Raw genomic sequence first — 16,094 nt, forward strand, 5'->3', positions numbered from 1 at the left:
TAAAAAAAAAAAAAGCCTTTTTTTTTTCTTTTCTTCACGTGACTTGAGAAATTGCAGAAATATTCTCGTTGTCCTTGAGTGGCAGATTCTCATGTCTCTGCAGGGTGGGATTGAAGGGAATAGATTTAGGGCTATGAACTGCATCTCTGACTTCACCTCTCCCCTCTTTCCTTCTGCGTCGGGGGCTGACGGGTGTCTCCTGGCAGTGCCACGCTGATGCATGAGAAGGCAGCTCCCCTGAAGAGCCCCGAGCCCAGGCACGGCCGTGAGAAGCTGGAGGCATCCCACAAGCAGAAGAGTTTGGATTCCCTCGATGGCAGGTGAGGGTCAGCATCCTGGGCTCTGTGGTTGTTTTCTCTTTTCCCTCCTTCTGTGGCATTCCCACTGCCTCTGAGCCCTGAATGCAGCCTGCCATGGTGGGGACACATGGGGCTCCCTCTTTATTTCCCCCCACATACTGAGGATAGAAAAACAGGGAAGGGAGAGGGGTTTGGGGAAGGGGATGGTATTCATGCTGCTGAGGTTGCTGGGAGGATTTCACTCTGTGATTTCTCCTTCCATCTGCTCATGTGATAGATAAGGATGGATGCCCCTGTGCATGGCCAAGGCTGAGTGTGTCCTCCTGCCCAGGCACGTTTCCAAATTCCCATCTGTGCTTTTCCTCAGGAAACCATGACCTGGCTGAAGCTGCCCACTGCCAGTTCCCAGCCTGTTCCAGGCTGCTGCTGGGGCAGCTCTGGGCTCCTTCCCTGGGTTTGGGGTGTGTTTTGGGTACAGGCACCCCAGAGCTGGTGCCTCCAAGAGCTCCTATCAGAGATCAGCCCTCAGCAGCCCTTACTTAGCCTCAGCGAAGCCCAATGCCACAATAAATCATGGAGACAGCCAAAACGTTGTTTCCTAGGCTCTCTGTTCAGTCCTCTACGTCTGTGTGTGTCTCACCTTGCAGCACACGTGTTTTAGGGAGCAGCTGAGAGACCTGGGGCTCTTTGCTTACCTGGTGATTATTGTTTTCTCTTCCAGCCTCCGCCTGAACGAAGCCCTAAAGGATGAGGACATCAAAAAATGCCATCGGGAAGTGGTAAGTCTCTGGCTTTGGGAGCAGCTGGGCTGGTTTGTTGCAGCCTGTTGCCTGCAGTTTGCCCTGGGAGGAGCCTGCCTGGGGTCTCGGGGGTGGGCTGAGTGAGCCAGAGGTGGCTCCTGGTGTGGGGCAGAGGCTCCTGCCTGTGTTTTCAGGGGAGCTGATGAGGGTTTTGTGTGGCCCATGCTCTGCCTCGCAAACACTTCCAAGATTTTCCATCCAGAGCAAAGGAGAACGTGGAAGTCAGAGCTGCAAGCAGTTCTATTTCCATCTGTTTGAACCTTTTGGTTGTTCAAATCATGCCCAAAGCAGAGATTTTTTTTTTGTCCATCTGCAGACTAGAGATGCTCTGGAAGGGGAAGGAACAGCACAAACTGAGGAAGATGGAGGAGAAAAGCATTTTTCCATTTATCCAGAGGCATCTGGGAGGGTGACAGGGTCAGCAGTGGGTTTGTGCTGGGGCCAGGGGGCATTTCTTGGTGGTGGTTGGAGGTGATCCCAGCCCATGTCCCCCTGAAACACTCCCACTGGCACCCCCACCATCCTGGCATCGTTCTGGGAGGTGTCTAAGCCAACTCCAGGTGGTGCTGAGCCTTGATCCTCTTAGTGCCCCGCTCATCCGGTGACAAGGTGCACGGAGCAAAGGTGACCTTGTCCCCACGGGCAGGAGGGCTCTGCCTGCACCACTGCCCACCAACCTTCCCGCACCAACCTTCTCCACATCCTGGCAAAGCAGCTCATCCCTTGCTTTTCAGAGGGGCAGCTGCCACCGCCTTGGGGGCAGCCACATCCCCGGGGAGCACCCCGAGGGCAAGAGGGCACAAATCTGCCTCGCAAGGAGCAGCTGAGCGGATTTATGGAACGCGTTGAAGCGCTTGGGAGCTTTAACTTAGCCACAGAACTATTTCGGGGCCGACCTGCGGAGCCTCCCGCCGCGGCTGCCGGCAGGCTTTGAAGCGGCGCCGCGAATATAAATAGCTGGATGGCGCGGCGAGATGGGCGCAAAGCAAGTGTTGTCACCGTGTCCCGAATAAGGGAAGAGGAGGAGGAGGAGGAGAGAAACCGCTGGGCAAAACAAACTGCCTGCGGATGAGCCTGGCAGAAAACCGGCTCCTCGCAGAGGAGCCTCCTTAGATACTAAGTGAAATGTTTATCTGGGAGGATGGCACAGCGTCTGTTGGGTGCTGCATCATCCGACCTTGCTCTAACCCGACGGGCCCCGCGGCCCCAGCCTGGTGGGACCCCTCTGCGCCGGTCCCGGGTGCGGGCAGAGGGAGGTTTCTTGCACTGAGGGTGGTTTTTGGGTCTCCTTCTTGGCAAGGTCACTGGATAACTTTGCTCTGGTTCGTTTTCAGGCCGCTAGCAAGTACAACTCCCAGTACCACAAGCTGTTCAAGGACATCCCGACGGAGGAGAGCGTGCTGAAAGGTAGGTGACGGCGAGGGGTAGGGATGGGGTTGGCAGGATCTGGCACACAGCTGCCATGCCCCTCTCTCTGCCTTGCAGTTTGCTCCTGCGCGCTCCAGAGAGACATCCTCATCCAGGGGAGGCTTTACATCTCCCCCAACTGGCTCTGCTTCTACGCAAACCTTTTCGGGAAGGACATCAAGGTAGGGTGGGGACCAGCTCACCCTGGTCCCATGGGGCTTGTAGCCACAGCTTATCCCCAGATACCACCAAAATTCCCATCAGAAGTCTCCGGTGGGAAGGGGAACACAGCAGTGCCTCCCCCTCTGATCACCTGCGGCATTGGCCTGGGGAAACCAAATATTGGTTTGGTGTAAAATTCCCTGATGCAAAACCTCCTACAAGCCACAACAGAGTTTGAAGGGAGATCAAAGGTTTCAGGGAGGAGGGGGTGAGATTTGAATCTCTCTTGGCTTTTCTTCTTGATTTATGATCTGATGTTTCCCCATTAGTCTTGTGGCTGACGGGGATCTTGGGGAGAGATGACTTCCTTTAAAACTGGGCTGAAGGACTGAATTATTTATATCTGATGCTTTAAACAAATACCTGATGGAATTGCAGCAGAGTTATCCTGCCAAAAATTACATCCTGCCTTATTTTTCATCCTCCCCAGGCTTGCAGGGGTGGGTCTTGTGGTGGGTCTTAGGGAGACTCACTGGATGATGCTTGTGTTGTGCCCATCCCTGTGTCTTTTTGCGCTGCAGGTTGTGATCCCAGTGGTGTCTGTACAGCTGATAAAGAAGCACAAGACAGCTCGGCTGCTGCCCAATGGCTTGGCCATCACCACCAATGCCAGCAGAAAGGTAATGCCAGCGCTGTGAGCGTCGGCACCCGTTGGATGCCCTGGGCTGAGCTGAGTGTGATTTGAGAGCAGGGAATGAAGTGGTTCCCATCCTTGGTTGGGAAGTGAGTGCTGCTCTCTGTGCTGGCTGCCAGCCAGGACAAACACAGCGGATTTGCTGTTGTTTCTGAATTTCACTTTGTTTCTGGCCAAAGCAAAGCCCAAGTGAAATTCGGCCGAGCCTGACAAATCCCTGCCAGGCTCACGTAAAACCTTTAAACTCCTTAAACACAAGCAGGGAAAGGGTTTGGGCCAGCATTCATCTGGAGCTGGAGGAAAACTTAGATACAGGGCTGAATTTCCAGCTTTTAAATCACACTGGATGTTGTTGTCTGCAGTGGGCTCACACTGTGTGTCCGAGTCCTCACCTGCCCAGGTGCTGCTGGCAGCAGTGTGCATCACCCATCCTCTGGGAGGGGGCTGTTCCTCTAGGATTTTAGCAGAGGTTGGCACAAAGAAGGACGTGGGCATTCCAAGCCTTGTGTAGCTGCCTGGGCTTGGCACTGGGCATGGTGAGTGTGGCCCTGCACCCCCCTGGCGCCTGGGGATGTTTTCCGTAGGTCCTGGCCCCGTTTGCTGCCATGTCCCTCTGGACTGAGCATGGGAAGGCCCATTAGAACAGCAGCTGAGCAAAACTGGCCCAAAAAAAAATCTGGTCCAGGTTTTAGCAGGCTGCAAAAATAACAGCAGGGATACCCCACAGGGAGATACCTGCGGGGAGGGGATGTGGCTCCTGAAAAAAGAGGAGATTCAAGGGCAGGACATCTCTGCCTGTCCCTGCCTGTGGAGAACCAGACTTGGGATGGGGGAAATCTCTCCCAACAGCTTCTCTCTTTCTCTTGCAGTACATTTTCGTGTCCCTCATCTCCCGAGACAGCGTCTATGATGTCCTGAGAAGAGTGTGCACACACTTGCAGGTACTCTCCACCCCGTGCCTGATACTGTGTCCATGGCCCCAGGGCTCTGCACCTGCCCCTTGGGCTGTCAGAGCTCTTTCACCACTGCCTCCAAGGCCTTGGAATGTTCCCAAACCCCTCCCCAATTCCCAGTGTCCTCACTTTGCTGCAAGGGGTGGGAAGAGGGTATGTCCTGTCCCTGGGAGCCACCAGTGGCCTTTTCTGGGTCATGGATGAGGCAGAGCCCAGAGTTTCTGCTCTCTCCCAGGGCGTGTGTATGAATTATTTATAATTTGGTAGCAATACTAGTTTTGCCACTCTGCACATGGCTGCTTTTTGGCCAGATGTAAAGTTTTAAGGGGAGGAAAAATGGTATAAAGTTAAAAAAAAAATCAAATTAAATTAGGAGGGGGAAGACATCCATCAGCCCTGGGGCTGGAGAGGAGGACTGTGGGGACCTCTTCCTGCCTTTGAAGCACGTGGGAAGTGGTGCTGGAGCCCTGCCCCACCCAGAGGGTGTCTGCCAGCTTTGCTGGGGTGGTGATTTGAGTGACTCAGCCCTGTTGCCAAACTAGGGGATTTATCCTTTGAAATGTGCTGGGCTCTGCCCAGATATTCCCTTTATTTATTTTTTTTTTATCTCCTCGACTGGAGCCCTTTGGCTCAGCCATGGCCCTGTCAGGTTTTGGTGCTGGGATGCAGCAGTGCTGTGCCCTGTCCTCTGCCAGATGCTCTTCTTCATCCCCAAATCCCTGTGCTTGCAAGTTTTAAGTAGCTGCTCTTCACAGGCTCAGCAGAAAAGCCAAAATTCGATTTCATAGCTCGGGTCAGAGCAGGGAGAAGCAGCACGGTAACGCCTGATTGTCTCTCTGCTCCAGGTTTCGAGTAAGAAGAGCTTGAGCCTGAAGGAGCTGTCGGAGGAGCAGGACACTGTGTCGCTGGTGAGAGTCAGGGCAGCTCTGGGAGAGAGAAGGACCCTCCTGAACTCGTGCTGTGGGCTGGAGAGCACCCGCCTGGCCCCCTTGGTGGGTTTGACACCATCCTGGCACGCTGAGGTGGCCACGCACAGGCTGAGTCGGTTCTCTCCCCTCAGTGCTGTCAAAGGTCGTGCGAGGATGTGGCTGTCACCTCTGTAGATCATCCTCTGGGATCCTCATCCCCAGACTTGGCAGAAACAGAGGGGTCAAGAGGACTCAGCTGAGCACAGCCGATGACTTGGCCAGTTGGTCTCTGGGGTGTGTTTATAGATAGGAAAGCTTCGGAGTGATGTGGAAAATGCTGCCACTGCTCCCACTGGCTGATGCTGCTCACAGGCATGAACATGGATAACAGGCTGAGAATGTGGTTAACCAAAAACTTGTGGGATGAGTGGAATGGCTGGAGAGGGAAAAGCCCAAGATCCAGGGAGCACCTTTGGAACAGGGTGTTCTCCATGACTAGTGGCCCTGAGTGTCAGGCTTGCTGCAGGAGGTGACAACTGAGGTGGACCAGGAGGTGACAGGTGGGATGTCTCTCAAGGTCTGGTGGCATCCCAGGGGTAAAAGATTCTTTTCAAGGGTTGATTTAGGAGCAATCCAGGCTGGTGCTTCTGAGGAATGTAGCCTTTCAGCAGCTGGCCCTGGGGACACTCTGGTGGGGGAACCTCTCTCTGTGCTGGTTGCCACCCAGCTTGATTTGGTGCCTTTTTGGGGCACATTTTTGCCCTTTTGGAGCATGCTGGGACTGGGATGCTGAGCCATGGGGCGGGCAAGGGGATCTCCGAGGATGCTACGTGAGCACCCTGACCTTCAGGGGGTGGAGGATGCAGTCAGTATTTGAGGCAGGTGTGGGGTGTGTGGGCAGGTTCTTCTGTGGCAGCAGGAACTCACATCCCCATGGGGCCATCATGGGGGGACCAGCTCCCCTTCAGATGATATTTTGGATGTGCTGGTGCTCGATGGAGAAGCTCTGAGGTTTGAGTTTGAGTCTGGCCCTGCTGTATCCTTGGCACTGCCGTGGGAGAACCTGCTGCCAGTAGCAATACTCACTGGGACTGTTCCCACAGGAGGTGATTGTCCCCGAGGGCAAGTGGAGGAAGGTGTCACCTGGCTCACTGTCACTGTCACTGCCAGATTCCAACTACCAGTGCATCCACCGAACCTCTGTCAGCAGCCTGAGCACCAAGGAGAGCTCCTTCACCTCAGAGGAGCCGCTGGTTTCGGGTGAGGGCAGCAGCCAACACAGGGACATGGGTTTGTGCCCTGCTCCATACACAGTGCTCGATGTAAACCTCCAAAAATATGTGTTCATCACAGGGGAGGGGGATCTTTGCCTTGCGGAGGAGCAGGGTTGGGGATGGGATCCTGGGGATGGGATCCTGGGGATGGGATCCTGGGGATGGGATGGGGTCTCCTAGCTGCAGGGTCTGAGCTTATGAGGGAGGAAGATTTGATGCTTGAAGACTCTTGGTTGCTGGAGCATCTGCTGAGTGTCCTTGTGCCTCTCACTCTGGGTTTGCCTTTCAGAAAGTGCAATAAACACGGAGGAGGAGCTGGAGGTGGAGCAGAGCTGTGTGGCAGAGCTGAGACCTTCTGATTACCAGCTCCTGAAGATCTTCATCGTGCTGTAAGTGTGCTGAGGGCAGCGTGGGGAGGCTGGGGCACCATGGGAATGTCTGTCTCAACCACTGAACGCTTGGCTTGTTCCTCTGCTCCCAGCATCTGCCTCCTGGTTGTGTCCTCCTCGTACCTGGCGTTCCGCATTTTCCGTCTGGAGCAGCAGCTCTGCTCTCTGAACCGGGACTACCTCTCCCGCGGGCACAGGAGGTGAGGGACCCCTGGGGACACTTTGGGGCAGACAGGTTGCTCCACGAGCAGAGGACTTGAGGGATGTGGGTGCTAAAAGTATGGCTCCAGGACATGTCCTGGGGATGCTTTGTCTCTTATCCCATGCCTGTTGTTGGGCTGACAGTGCCATCCCCGTGCCAGACATCATCCCATCAATTGCTGGTTTGAGTGACCAGGAGAAACTGCTCTCCCTGAGACTTTGGACCTTGGGAGGTGTTTTCCTTGTGGGTTTGGGGCTGGTTCTGCAGTTGTAGGAAGTACAGCTTGGTGGAGCTGAGCTCTGCCCTGGGGCTAACAGACTCTGGGCACCAGCAAGGGATGGTTGGGGACATCGGGGGGACACTGGGATGCCTCTGCAGCTGCTCCCCACGTCTCACCCTGTCTCCTGTCTGCAGGTGACTGTTACCCCAGCACTGGCTGAGCATGGACGCCGAGGCAGCGACACCCTGCGCACGGATCCCGGTGCTGCATCCTCCCACCGCGGCCGTTGCGCGTGGCCTGGCTATCCCTCGGCTGGTAAAATGGGACCAAGTATTTTCTCCCTTCCTATGGGCACTTGTTTCTGGTGGGACTTCCCAGCCAGCTCCTGGTCACCGGTGTGCCAACTCCCCATCCCACTGGAAACCCATTTTCTCCCTGGGACACTGCTGTGCCGTAGCACTGGACGATGGCTTGGGGCTGCTGAACACTTGGACCTCCCCTTAGGACTTGCTGCTAAGATGGACACTGGTTTTTATTCCAGGCTTGGATTTTTCGTGTTAAAAGATGACCTTGGGCTCACTGGGAACCCCAAAAATCATGGATGAGTTGCCACTGCTGCTCTGGGTGAACCCACCTGTTTGTCCCTGTCTGGGGAATGGTCCCAATGCTGGGGGTCTGTGGGGTTGGGGAGAAAGGGGCCACCAGCCCTGCAGGGTGTCATCCATCCCTCAGCCAAGAGTGGGGGTACACCCAGGGCCTCCCAGCCCTTCTTTCTTGGAGCACTGGGCCATCTCGGGGAGGGGTTTGTGTGTGTGTTTGAGTGTGTGTTTGTGTGTCCCCTGCATTGCACTTTAGGGTCCCCCAGACCAGGTGTCCTCGCTGGGGACCACACCTGGCACCAGTGCTGGACCAAGGCTTTGTTACTCCCTGTCTCCTCATTAAGATGTCCAGAAAGGAGCCCATGGCTCCCAGATGGTAGCATGTCTGTGCCCTGGTTCCTGTTAACCTTGTCACCATGTGGAGCTGAGTGCTGCAAGATCTGTTCTGCAGGATTTGTCCCACAGCCTCCTCCTGGGAGCATGCTGGGTCGGCAAGTGATACCTATGTGATTCCTTTGGGTTTTCTTTCCTGGTTTTTTTTTTTGGTTTTTTTTTTTTTTTTGTGGGGGGGGAACTACAAGTGCTGATGGGGCCAAATCCCTGCACCCTGGGGTAGAGCTTGCTGCTCGCTCCAGGCTCGGAATGGCTTTTAAATGAGAATAAACCCAGAATTTTCTAGCATGTCACTGTCTGCTGCCAGCATCTCTGCGAGCCCTGAAACGCGGCACCCCAAAACCTGCGCTGTGCTGGTGTCCCTTCAGGACGTGGGTGACACGGGGACAGCGCGAGGGATGCTTTGTGCACGGGATTTATTCGCTAGATGGCAGCAAAGACTGGGGGATGTGACACTCGAGCTGGTGGCAGAGCCACCCCTGGGGACCGCGGATGCCTGGGAAGGCAGCAGAGCTGCAGCCCCATCCTGCTGGAGTGGGCAGGGTGAGCCTTCCTCCTCCTCCTCTTCCTCGCTGAGCATCCGCACCCCAATTTCATCCCCCTCCTTAGCCTGGTCAATGCAGCAAAATGCATGAAAGTGCATGAAAATGGCCCAACTTGAAAGCCACAGCTGTGGTGGTGTTGGCTAAGGTGGGGACTGGGGTGGTGTCATCCATTTTTGGGGCAAGATTTAGCACCCTGGGGTGCTGGTGTGGTTTCTTCAAAGCTCTGCTATTACAGGGCCTTTGATTCTGTGGGTGACCTGGTGGAGGAAAGGCACAGTCCTGCTGCCACCCTGTCCCTGCCAGGGACTTGCCCAGCTCGTTTTCCTGGTGTGGCTGCCAAAATGGGTTTGGGGTTGTTTATCCTACAAACAAGTTGGTGCTCAATGGGTTCGGCCTCCAAGTGGGGGGTAAAGCCCCCCCCAAAAAAGAGGTTTAGAGGCTGAAGATTGTGTGTTTTTCGGTGTGGTGTGCCCAGTTTGGTGCTTTTTGAGTGCTGCACAGGAGGTATGTGGGGTCCTTCTCCCACTGACAGTGGGTGATGGTCACCTCAGCTCCTCTTGGAGCTCTTTGGTTAAAACCAGCAGTAGGACAACCCATGGGTGCAGTGACATGGAGGAGGTTTGTAGGAGCACCAGGATGAGCTCTGTGTGGTCTGGGGAGGTCCGTGCTGCCAGGACATGGCTGTTAGGCTCCAGTTTTGTTTTCCAGCCAGCTTTTGCCTGCCTGGTTAGTGTGTGTCAGCTCTCCTGGTGACGCCCTGCTTGATCTTATTTGCTTTTCTTTGTGTAAAGAAACACCATGTAAAAGCCTCAGGTGCAGGAAATGTCCCTGGGCCCTCCAGAGCTCACCTTGCTGGCTTAGGAACAGGGCTGAGGAGCACAGCCCCTGCTCTCAAATCCTCACTGAGGCTTCCCCCATCACACACACCATCCTGCCTTCCTCCCTCCCCTCCCCTGAGCTCTTCCCCAGCCCAAACCATCTCCTAAACACAGGATTAGGAGATAAAATTTGCTGAGAAGTTGCTGCCAGACCCACACAATCATGTCATTGATCCAGTCACACCATGCTGTGATCACATCATGCTGTGATCTCCTGGGGCAGTGAGACCAACACAACAGACAGGATGACACTGGCAAGTGCACGGTTTGGTCTGAGTTTTATTCTGGCCTTGGGAGTGGCAGTGATGTCACTCTGACAAAGCCTCTCAAGAGTCCAAAGTGAATCCCCTTCTGCAAGTGGCTCAATCCCATTTCAACTCCAGCTGAGCAGATTTTCTAGGGAGGGCTGGTGGTGCAGGGATGGGATGCCCTGGACCACTGTCCGGATAGCATAGGAAGGAGGAGAGCAACCCCCACATCTCACCCCACTACTTCCTGAATGGTGTTTGGGTGTTTTGGAGGAGCCTGGGCTGGTTTCTTGCCTTTCTTTTGGCAGCAAGGGAAGGTTAAGACCTTCATCCCCTCGGTGCAGAGCTCTGGGTGAAAATTAATCCCCTTTTCCAAGGGTTATACTTAACCCGGATTTCCCTGATCCAGTTGGTGCACTGGGGTGTGGTTGGTCTGCTAGACACCACCTGAGCAACCTGCTCTTTGCTTCTCACCAGGTGAGAGATTATTTATTATCCTGCAACAACATCTCGGTTTAATTTTTATTTTCCCCACTGCTGAGCCTGTCTTTAACGAGAGGATCCACTCTGAGATCCAGCACGGGAGGGAAAGTGTTTCGGTTTGAAGTGCATCAAGGACTTCTTGGGCTTCATAGAGACCACTGTTATCTTTGGCTTTTACACCTCAGACTCTGTCCTTTTGTTCTCCCTGGATTTTTTTATCTCGAGTAACAGAACTGGTTCAGTGTTGGAGGCAGCAGTGACTGCCTCGTGCGTGGTGTGCAGCGAACGCTAACGAGCGCTGGGGAGTACTGACGAACCCTCCCCAAACAGAGACGACCTAAAATCCTAATGAAAAACCCCAAACTTCAAAGAGTGAGTGTCGCTTTTCATCTCAATTAAATTTCCTTTCCTAGGATTTGGTTTCTCAGCTTCCTATTAATCTTCCAGCAGTTCAGAGTCAGGTTTTAATTTGTAGTAAGAGCAAGGAGGAATGGGGGACAGAAAAAAAAAAGCCATCGCTGTGCAGCCCAGGAGCACCTGGCTGAAGGAAACTGACTTTATTTTTGCCTTGTTTCTTAATTAATCATGGCATTTCCTTTGGAGTCTCATCTCAAAGTCAGGTTTTCAGGGGTACAGAATCCTGGCTGCTAAATCCTAGGCTGCTCCAATGCCACTAGCAGAAGGCACAAACTAGAATCAACCACGATGAAGCATTTTGGGGGCTTGGGTTTAAAGGGCATTTGCTAAACCTGCCTTGGGAGGACAATGCCTGGAGCCAATCAGAGCCACCTAAGGAGGGTGTGTTGCCTGCTGGGCATAGGTGGAGAAGTCTCTTCAACCCATTTTGCCCCAGCAATTTGTGTAAAAATTCACCATGGAGAGGATTTCTCTGAAAGCAAAGGGACTTTTGTTGTTAGAAGTTGAAAGGCCAGTGATTTCCAAAGGGGACTAAGGCTTTTCCCAGAGGGAACAGGGTGTTTGGGGGGGATGTAGCCATGCTGGAGGGGTTACATTCGTCTTCTTTGGGACAATCCTGTGCATGGGCATTCGCTTAGGCACTGGGGGTGCTGCCTCATGGGTGGGGAAGGCAGTTTTTGGGGGGAGCTGGTGGTGCATATCAATCACTTCTGTGCTAGTTTTGTGATGAGAGTTTTCCACTCTGATCTCTTCTGCGTGATGTAGGAGGGGGTGAGGAGCTGCAGCAAAGGCTCTGGACGGCCCTGGAAGTATCCCTGACACAGAGCCTCCGTGTTGCAGATCACATACATCCCACAGTCATAGCTGTTCTGCTGGGCTGGTGCCTTCTCCTCCACGAAGGTGGCTTTGCCTCCTCTTTTGCCCAAAAAGGCCTCCAGCTTCCCTGCCACTTGCTTGGCATGGACAGAATTGCATTTACTGTGAGAATCGTAATGGGCAAAGCACTTTTTGTCCCTGAAATAAACCAGTAAGCTCCAGTGGGTGCCCCCAGCAGCCTGGTTGGAGTTGTCATTGATAGGCAGGAACACCAGCTCCTTGTGGAGAAGGTCCAGTGGCTGGAGGAATATGGCTATTTCTTCCTGGCTAAGGGCACACTTGATGAACTGAGCCACCTCGGGGCCGATGAAACAAACCTGCTGGCTGAACTCTTGGAACTGCTGGTTGGCAAAGTACTCGAAGGCAAAGCCGATGATGTGGTCGTTAAGCCAGTTTGGAGGCTCCAGCAAGGCGAGGTCTGACTGCCTCAGCAGGCTGTCCATGTAGCTGAGAACCACGGGATCCATCCTGCACACGTCGGGGCTGAAAGACAAAGGTGAGTTTAGGACTTAGATCACAGCTGGGACATGATACAGCACAACAAACACCTTGAGTTCCTTTTGGCAGCAGGGAGCAAGAGCCCACCTTTCCTAGATGGATATCTGAAGGACCATGAGCAGATGGAACACATGCAGCTTCTCATCTGCAATGTCTGATGGGTTGAGCTGTGCTCTGCTGCTGCTCCAGGGGCACTGTGTGGCTCCAATTAAATCAACCTTTCATCGTCAGGAACTGAAACTCAAAGCAAGGTGATTTCAGAGCAGTTCCTGCTTGGGAACCTCTGCACAGAAACCAGATGTGATCCAGAAGCAATCAGGTGGTGTTTGGGTGTTTCACCTGCACAATGGGAATCACTGCAATTCTTTGCATCGCTGGTATTCCTTAAAGAAAAGCTTTCTGGGAGCTGTCTCACAGGCATGTGGTCCCTGTAGCTGAGCAAAGAGTGCTCCAGCTCCGTGCCAGACGCACGACCTGATCAAGGAAAACCTGCTGGCCCGCCAGCACAGGAGGCACAGCCATGAGTAAGGAATAACAAAGCTAAACAAGATCACAAACAAACCAGTTCCCGACCGTGGGAATCTCTAGGACAACTCTGCCTAGCCAGATTAGGGTTTAGGAGATCTTCCAAAGAGAAATGATTTGACCCTCTCTGTCTGCCCTGGTTTTCCTTTTGCTGTCGCATCCCCCAAACCTCAGGCTCCTCAGCTGCAGTGATGCACCATCAGCCCTGGGTGAAGGGAGTCCCCTGTTCCTCTCCTGCTCAGGACAGGGCTGGAAATGCCACAGTTGGGGACAGCAGTGACACGGAGCTGTTTGGCCTCACCCTTCCCTCATCTGTGCCAAAGGCAGCACGCAAACATCTTTGGATTTCTGAAAGCCTCGTGTGAAAGCTCATAATGATAACATCACTGAACATGATTCACTATAAATTAGTCAGTAATTATTCATCACGATAAGGGGAAATACAAAAATGGAGAGTTGTGTTGTTTACGTGTTGGGAAAAAATAGATTTGTGTTGCTTACTGTAACATGAATCAGGAAGAACAACCCTTCCTGGCCAGGTATGGCTAAATTAAGAGATTTATCACTCAGAAATCTTGGCAAGGTCTGGTGGCACGTGATGGGTAAGGAAGAGAATGGCTGAGGCATGGCTGAATGTGTAAGGTGTCGGAAGGAAGGGCCGAGGTGAGAATCTGGGGCATGAAACAGCCATTAAGTATTTGTGTGTTGCTGGTGGATGCAGGAGATGCCAAGCAGCAAGAGTCACCCAGAGGAAGGGAGCAGTCCTTGTTTGTGCTGAGCCAAACACAAAGGTATTTGGACACGCTTCCGACCTTAATGAACTCCAACTATTTCCAAGTTTGTGGTGCAAATCCTTGTACTATAACAACAAAACAAAAAAATCCCAACTAAATCCTGGTAACTCCACAGCCTGCCTGAGAGTCAGGTTTAAAGAGCTGAACGTGCTCCAAACATCCAGTTTGGGGGTTTAACAGGGACACGGCTGAAACACGTGTGCCCATAAAATGCCCCAAATTTTCCTTTACTGCACGTTCTTTCTGCTTCACCTTCTCCTAGAGATGTAGAAATCCAGCAAAAAGCTTTCCACTCCAGTCCAAACGGGATTAGGGGCAAGGGAAGGAAGTGTGTGTCCCGTGCTCTGTTCATTTTCCACTCTGCAGAAACAGCACTGGGTTCTTTTTTTTCTGTCAAGACATTTGGCAGGTTCCTACAGTCAGGAAGGGGAATGGTTACAGCAAATGCTCCATTGCCACTAGCTACTCCTTTTAATTTCATTGCCATCTGGTATTTGTGAAACTGCCTGGGGGTTCTGCAGGATGACTCACCACGTGCAGCATCAAGGAAAACCCTCGGGATGCTCCAAGGCAGGTACAGGGAGCACAGGCATGGCAAGGTGGAGCTGGGAAAAGCTCTCAGTGAGGTGGTTGTGTTTGGGAGAACCTCCTACTAAAGCTAAGGATGGATCTGCAGAGAAGGCAGGATGTGGATCCAAGCCTCTCTGCTGCGTGTGGAAATCCCAGGACTCGCTTCCTGAAGACTCAGGCACACTCTGTTCGGGAGTTTGCATAAAAATAGGAATAAACACTTGAGGCAGGCCTGGAACATTTGTTGTAGGTTGCCAACAAGAGTCTTGCTGGGTCGTTTTATTTGGATATTAACAGTTGGAATTTGTGCAGATGCTCTGGAATCCTCAGCTCCTCTGAGGGATTTAATCTGCCCCGTTCTGAGATGGGAGATGAGAACACCGGGGAGAGAGGAAAGAGCATTTCAACACAAATGTCATCAAGCTGACAGAGGTGGAACCACCTGTTTCATTTGTAGATTTGAAAATGGTGCTGTCTTGCATCACAAGGTCAAGAAGTCAAGTTTCCCTCATAATACTTCAACAAGATCATTAGCATGAGTTCAATCCGTAACCTCGTGGGGCTCCTTTGTGTCCAGGATGCAAAGCCAGTGATTACTTGACCAAAACCCACCCCAAACCTGTTATTTTCACACCATGAAAGCCAACAACCTCCTGCAGGTAATTGTTGAAGACACCTGAGAGCCAGGGAATGAGACTCCCCATAACTGAGGCAGTGATGGCGCAAAGGGAATGTGAATTAAGGATGAATCAGATTCCTAAAATCTATTTTAATAAATTAAAGGTGCAAAGAAACTCCAGAGTGACTAGCTTAAGGTGGAAGGTCACTAGAGTCCTGCTCCTAATTCAAACAGCACAGAGGTAAACACAAAAAGGCACCTGAAAGGCAAAAAATTCCAGACTTTACTGGGAAAAAAGAGGAGGGACAGGGACATTTTTGGAATGACCAAGAGTAAAAGGCCTCACAATTTACCCACCAGACCATTCCCTTTTCCTGGAAATACACTTTTTTAGATACCATGTCTTGTAGTTGTTGTTCTGGCTGCAAGATCAGGCAAGAAACATCAATTTCTATTTCCCAGTGGGAGAAGGGCTGGGTGACATCTGAGTTTATATGTCTCTTTTCTTCTTGCCCGAGAAAAACCAAGGAAAATTCAACAACTAAACCAGAAAAGAAATGCAGTTGTCCACTTTTTTTGTTAAATATAAGGAATCTCTCTGTATCCTTCAGGTTATAATTCCTGCATGGTATGATAACAGAGCCCCTGAGGGTTCTACAGGCCCAAAGAGCCAAAATCAGAGGAAAACATTCCTAATGCTGCACTCACAATGCCCAAACTTCTCCATCCCAGGCAAATTCCCCACAGCAGAGCAGTGCAGGTCCAAACTTCTCCATTCCAGACAAATTCCCCACAGCAGAGCAGTGCAGGTGCTCCAGAACCAAACTCCCAGCCCTGCTGGTGTCACAGCATCTCCCAGGGCAGGGGACCAAGAACCAGAGAATGACACCAAATCTGCTCCCCAGGACAGGGTTGGGCAAAGCTTGGAGTTTAACAGGAAAACCCTCAGCGATGGAATGCCCCAGGATGGGAGATGTCCCAGAGGTACCAATGCAAACAGCTCATCTCACTGGGACGTCGATGCACTCCCTTCCTCGAGAAAGAGTTTAACCCAGGGAGCAGTGGAAAGCGCTGGGAGGGACAACTGTTTGCCTGGAAGACCTGAAGGTCCCAGGACCTCGGCCAGGAGAGGGAATTCGGCCAGAGAAAGGGATTTGGAGTGTCACACGACCCCGAGCGCGATCACAGCACACCAACAGCCCCGGGAACAGCTCCGTCTGATCCGCCTGGGAATCACCGGGAATCACGGGGCGAGGGGTCAGCTCACCGGGGCTGGGTGAGCACAGACCCCACCCGCTCACCGGGGCCGATATCACACCTCCACACCGGCCCATTAACCCA

The 16,094-nt window shown here is 52.7% G+C and overlaps 2 protein-coding genes across 2 annotated transcripts; one reads left to right on the plus strand and one right to left on the minus strand.

The window, feature by feature from the left end:
• Positions 1-206: 206 nt before the first annotated feature.
• GRAMD2 (GRAM domain containing 2) lies at positions 207-7,090 on the plus strand (the record flags this gene model as incomplete). Its single annotated transcript, XM_009084143.1, has 10 exons — positions 207-320; positions 1,021-1,089; positions 2,442-2,506; positions 2,585-2,688; positions 3,250-3,348; positions 4,232-4,303; positions 5,161-5,223; positions 6,327-6,483; positions 6,787-6,886; positions 6,979-7,090. Coding segments are annotated over 10 exons (955 nt in total), but the record flags the coding sequence as incomplete, so codon positions are not given.
• A 4,485-nt stretch (positions 7,091-11,575) lies between these two features.
• Positions 11,576-12,224, minus strand: SENP8 (SUMO/sentrin specific peptidase family member 8). Its single transcript, XM_009084142.1, has one exon. The coding sequence runs from the start codon at positions 12,212-12,214 to the stop codon at positions 11,576-11,578; it is 639 nt and encodes a 212-aa protein (XP_009082390.1). The 5' UTR covers positions 12,215-12,224.
• Positions 12,225-16,094: the final 3,870 nt, after the last annotated feature.

This window comes from Acanthisitta chloris, unplaced genomic scaffold, assembly GCF_000695815.1.
Source record: "Acanthisitta chloris isolate BGI_N310 unplaced genomic scaffold, ASM69581v1 scaffold35671, whole genome shotgun sequence".
Lineage (NCBI taxonomy): Eukaryota > Metazoa > Chordata > Aves > Passeriformes > Acanthisittidae > Acanthisitta > Acanthisitta chloris.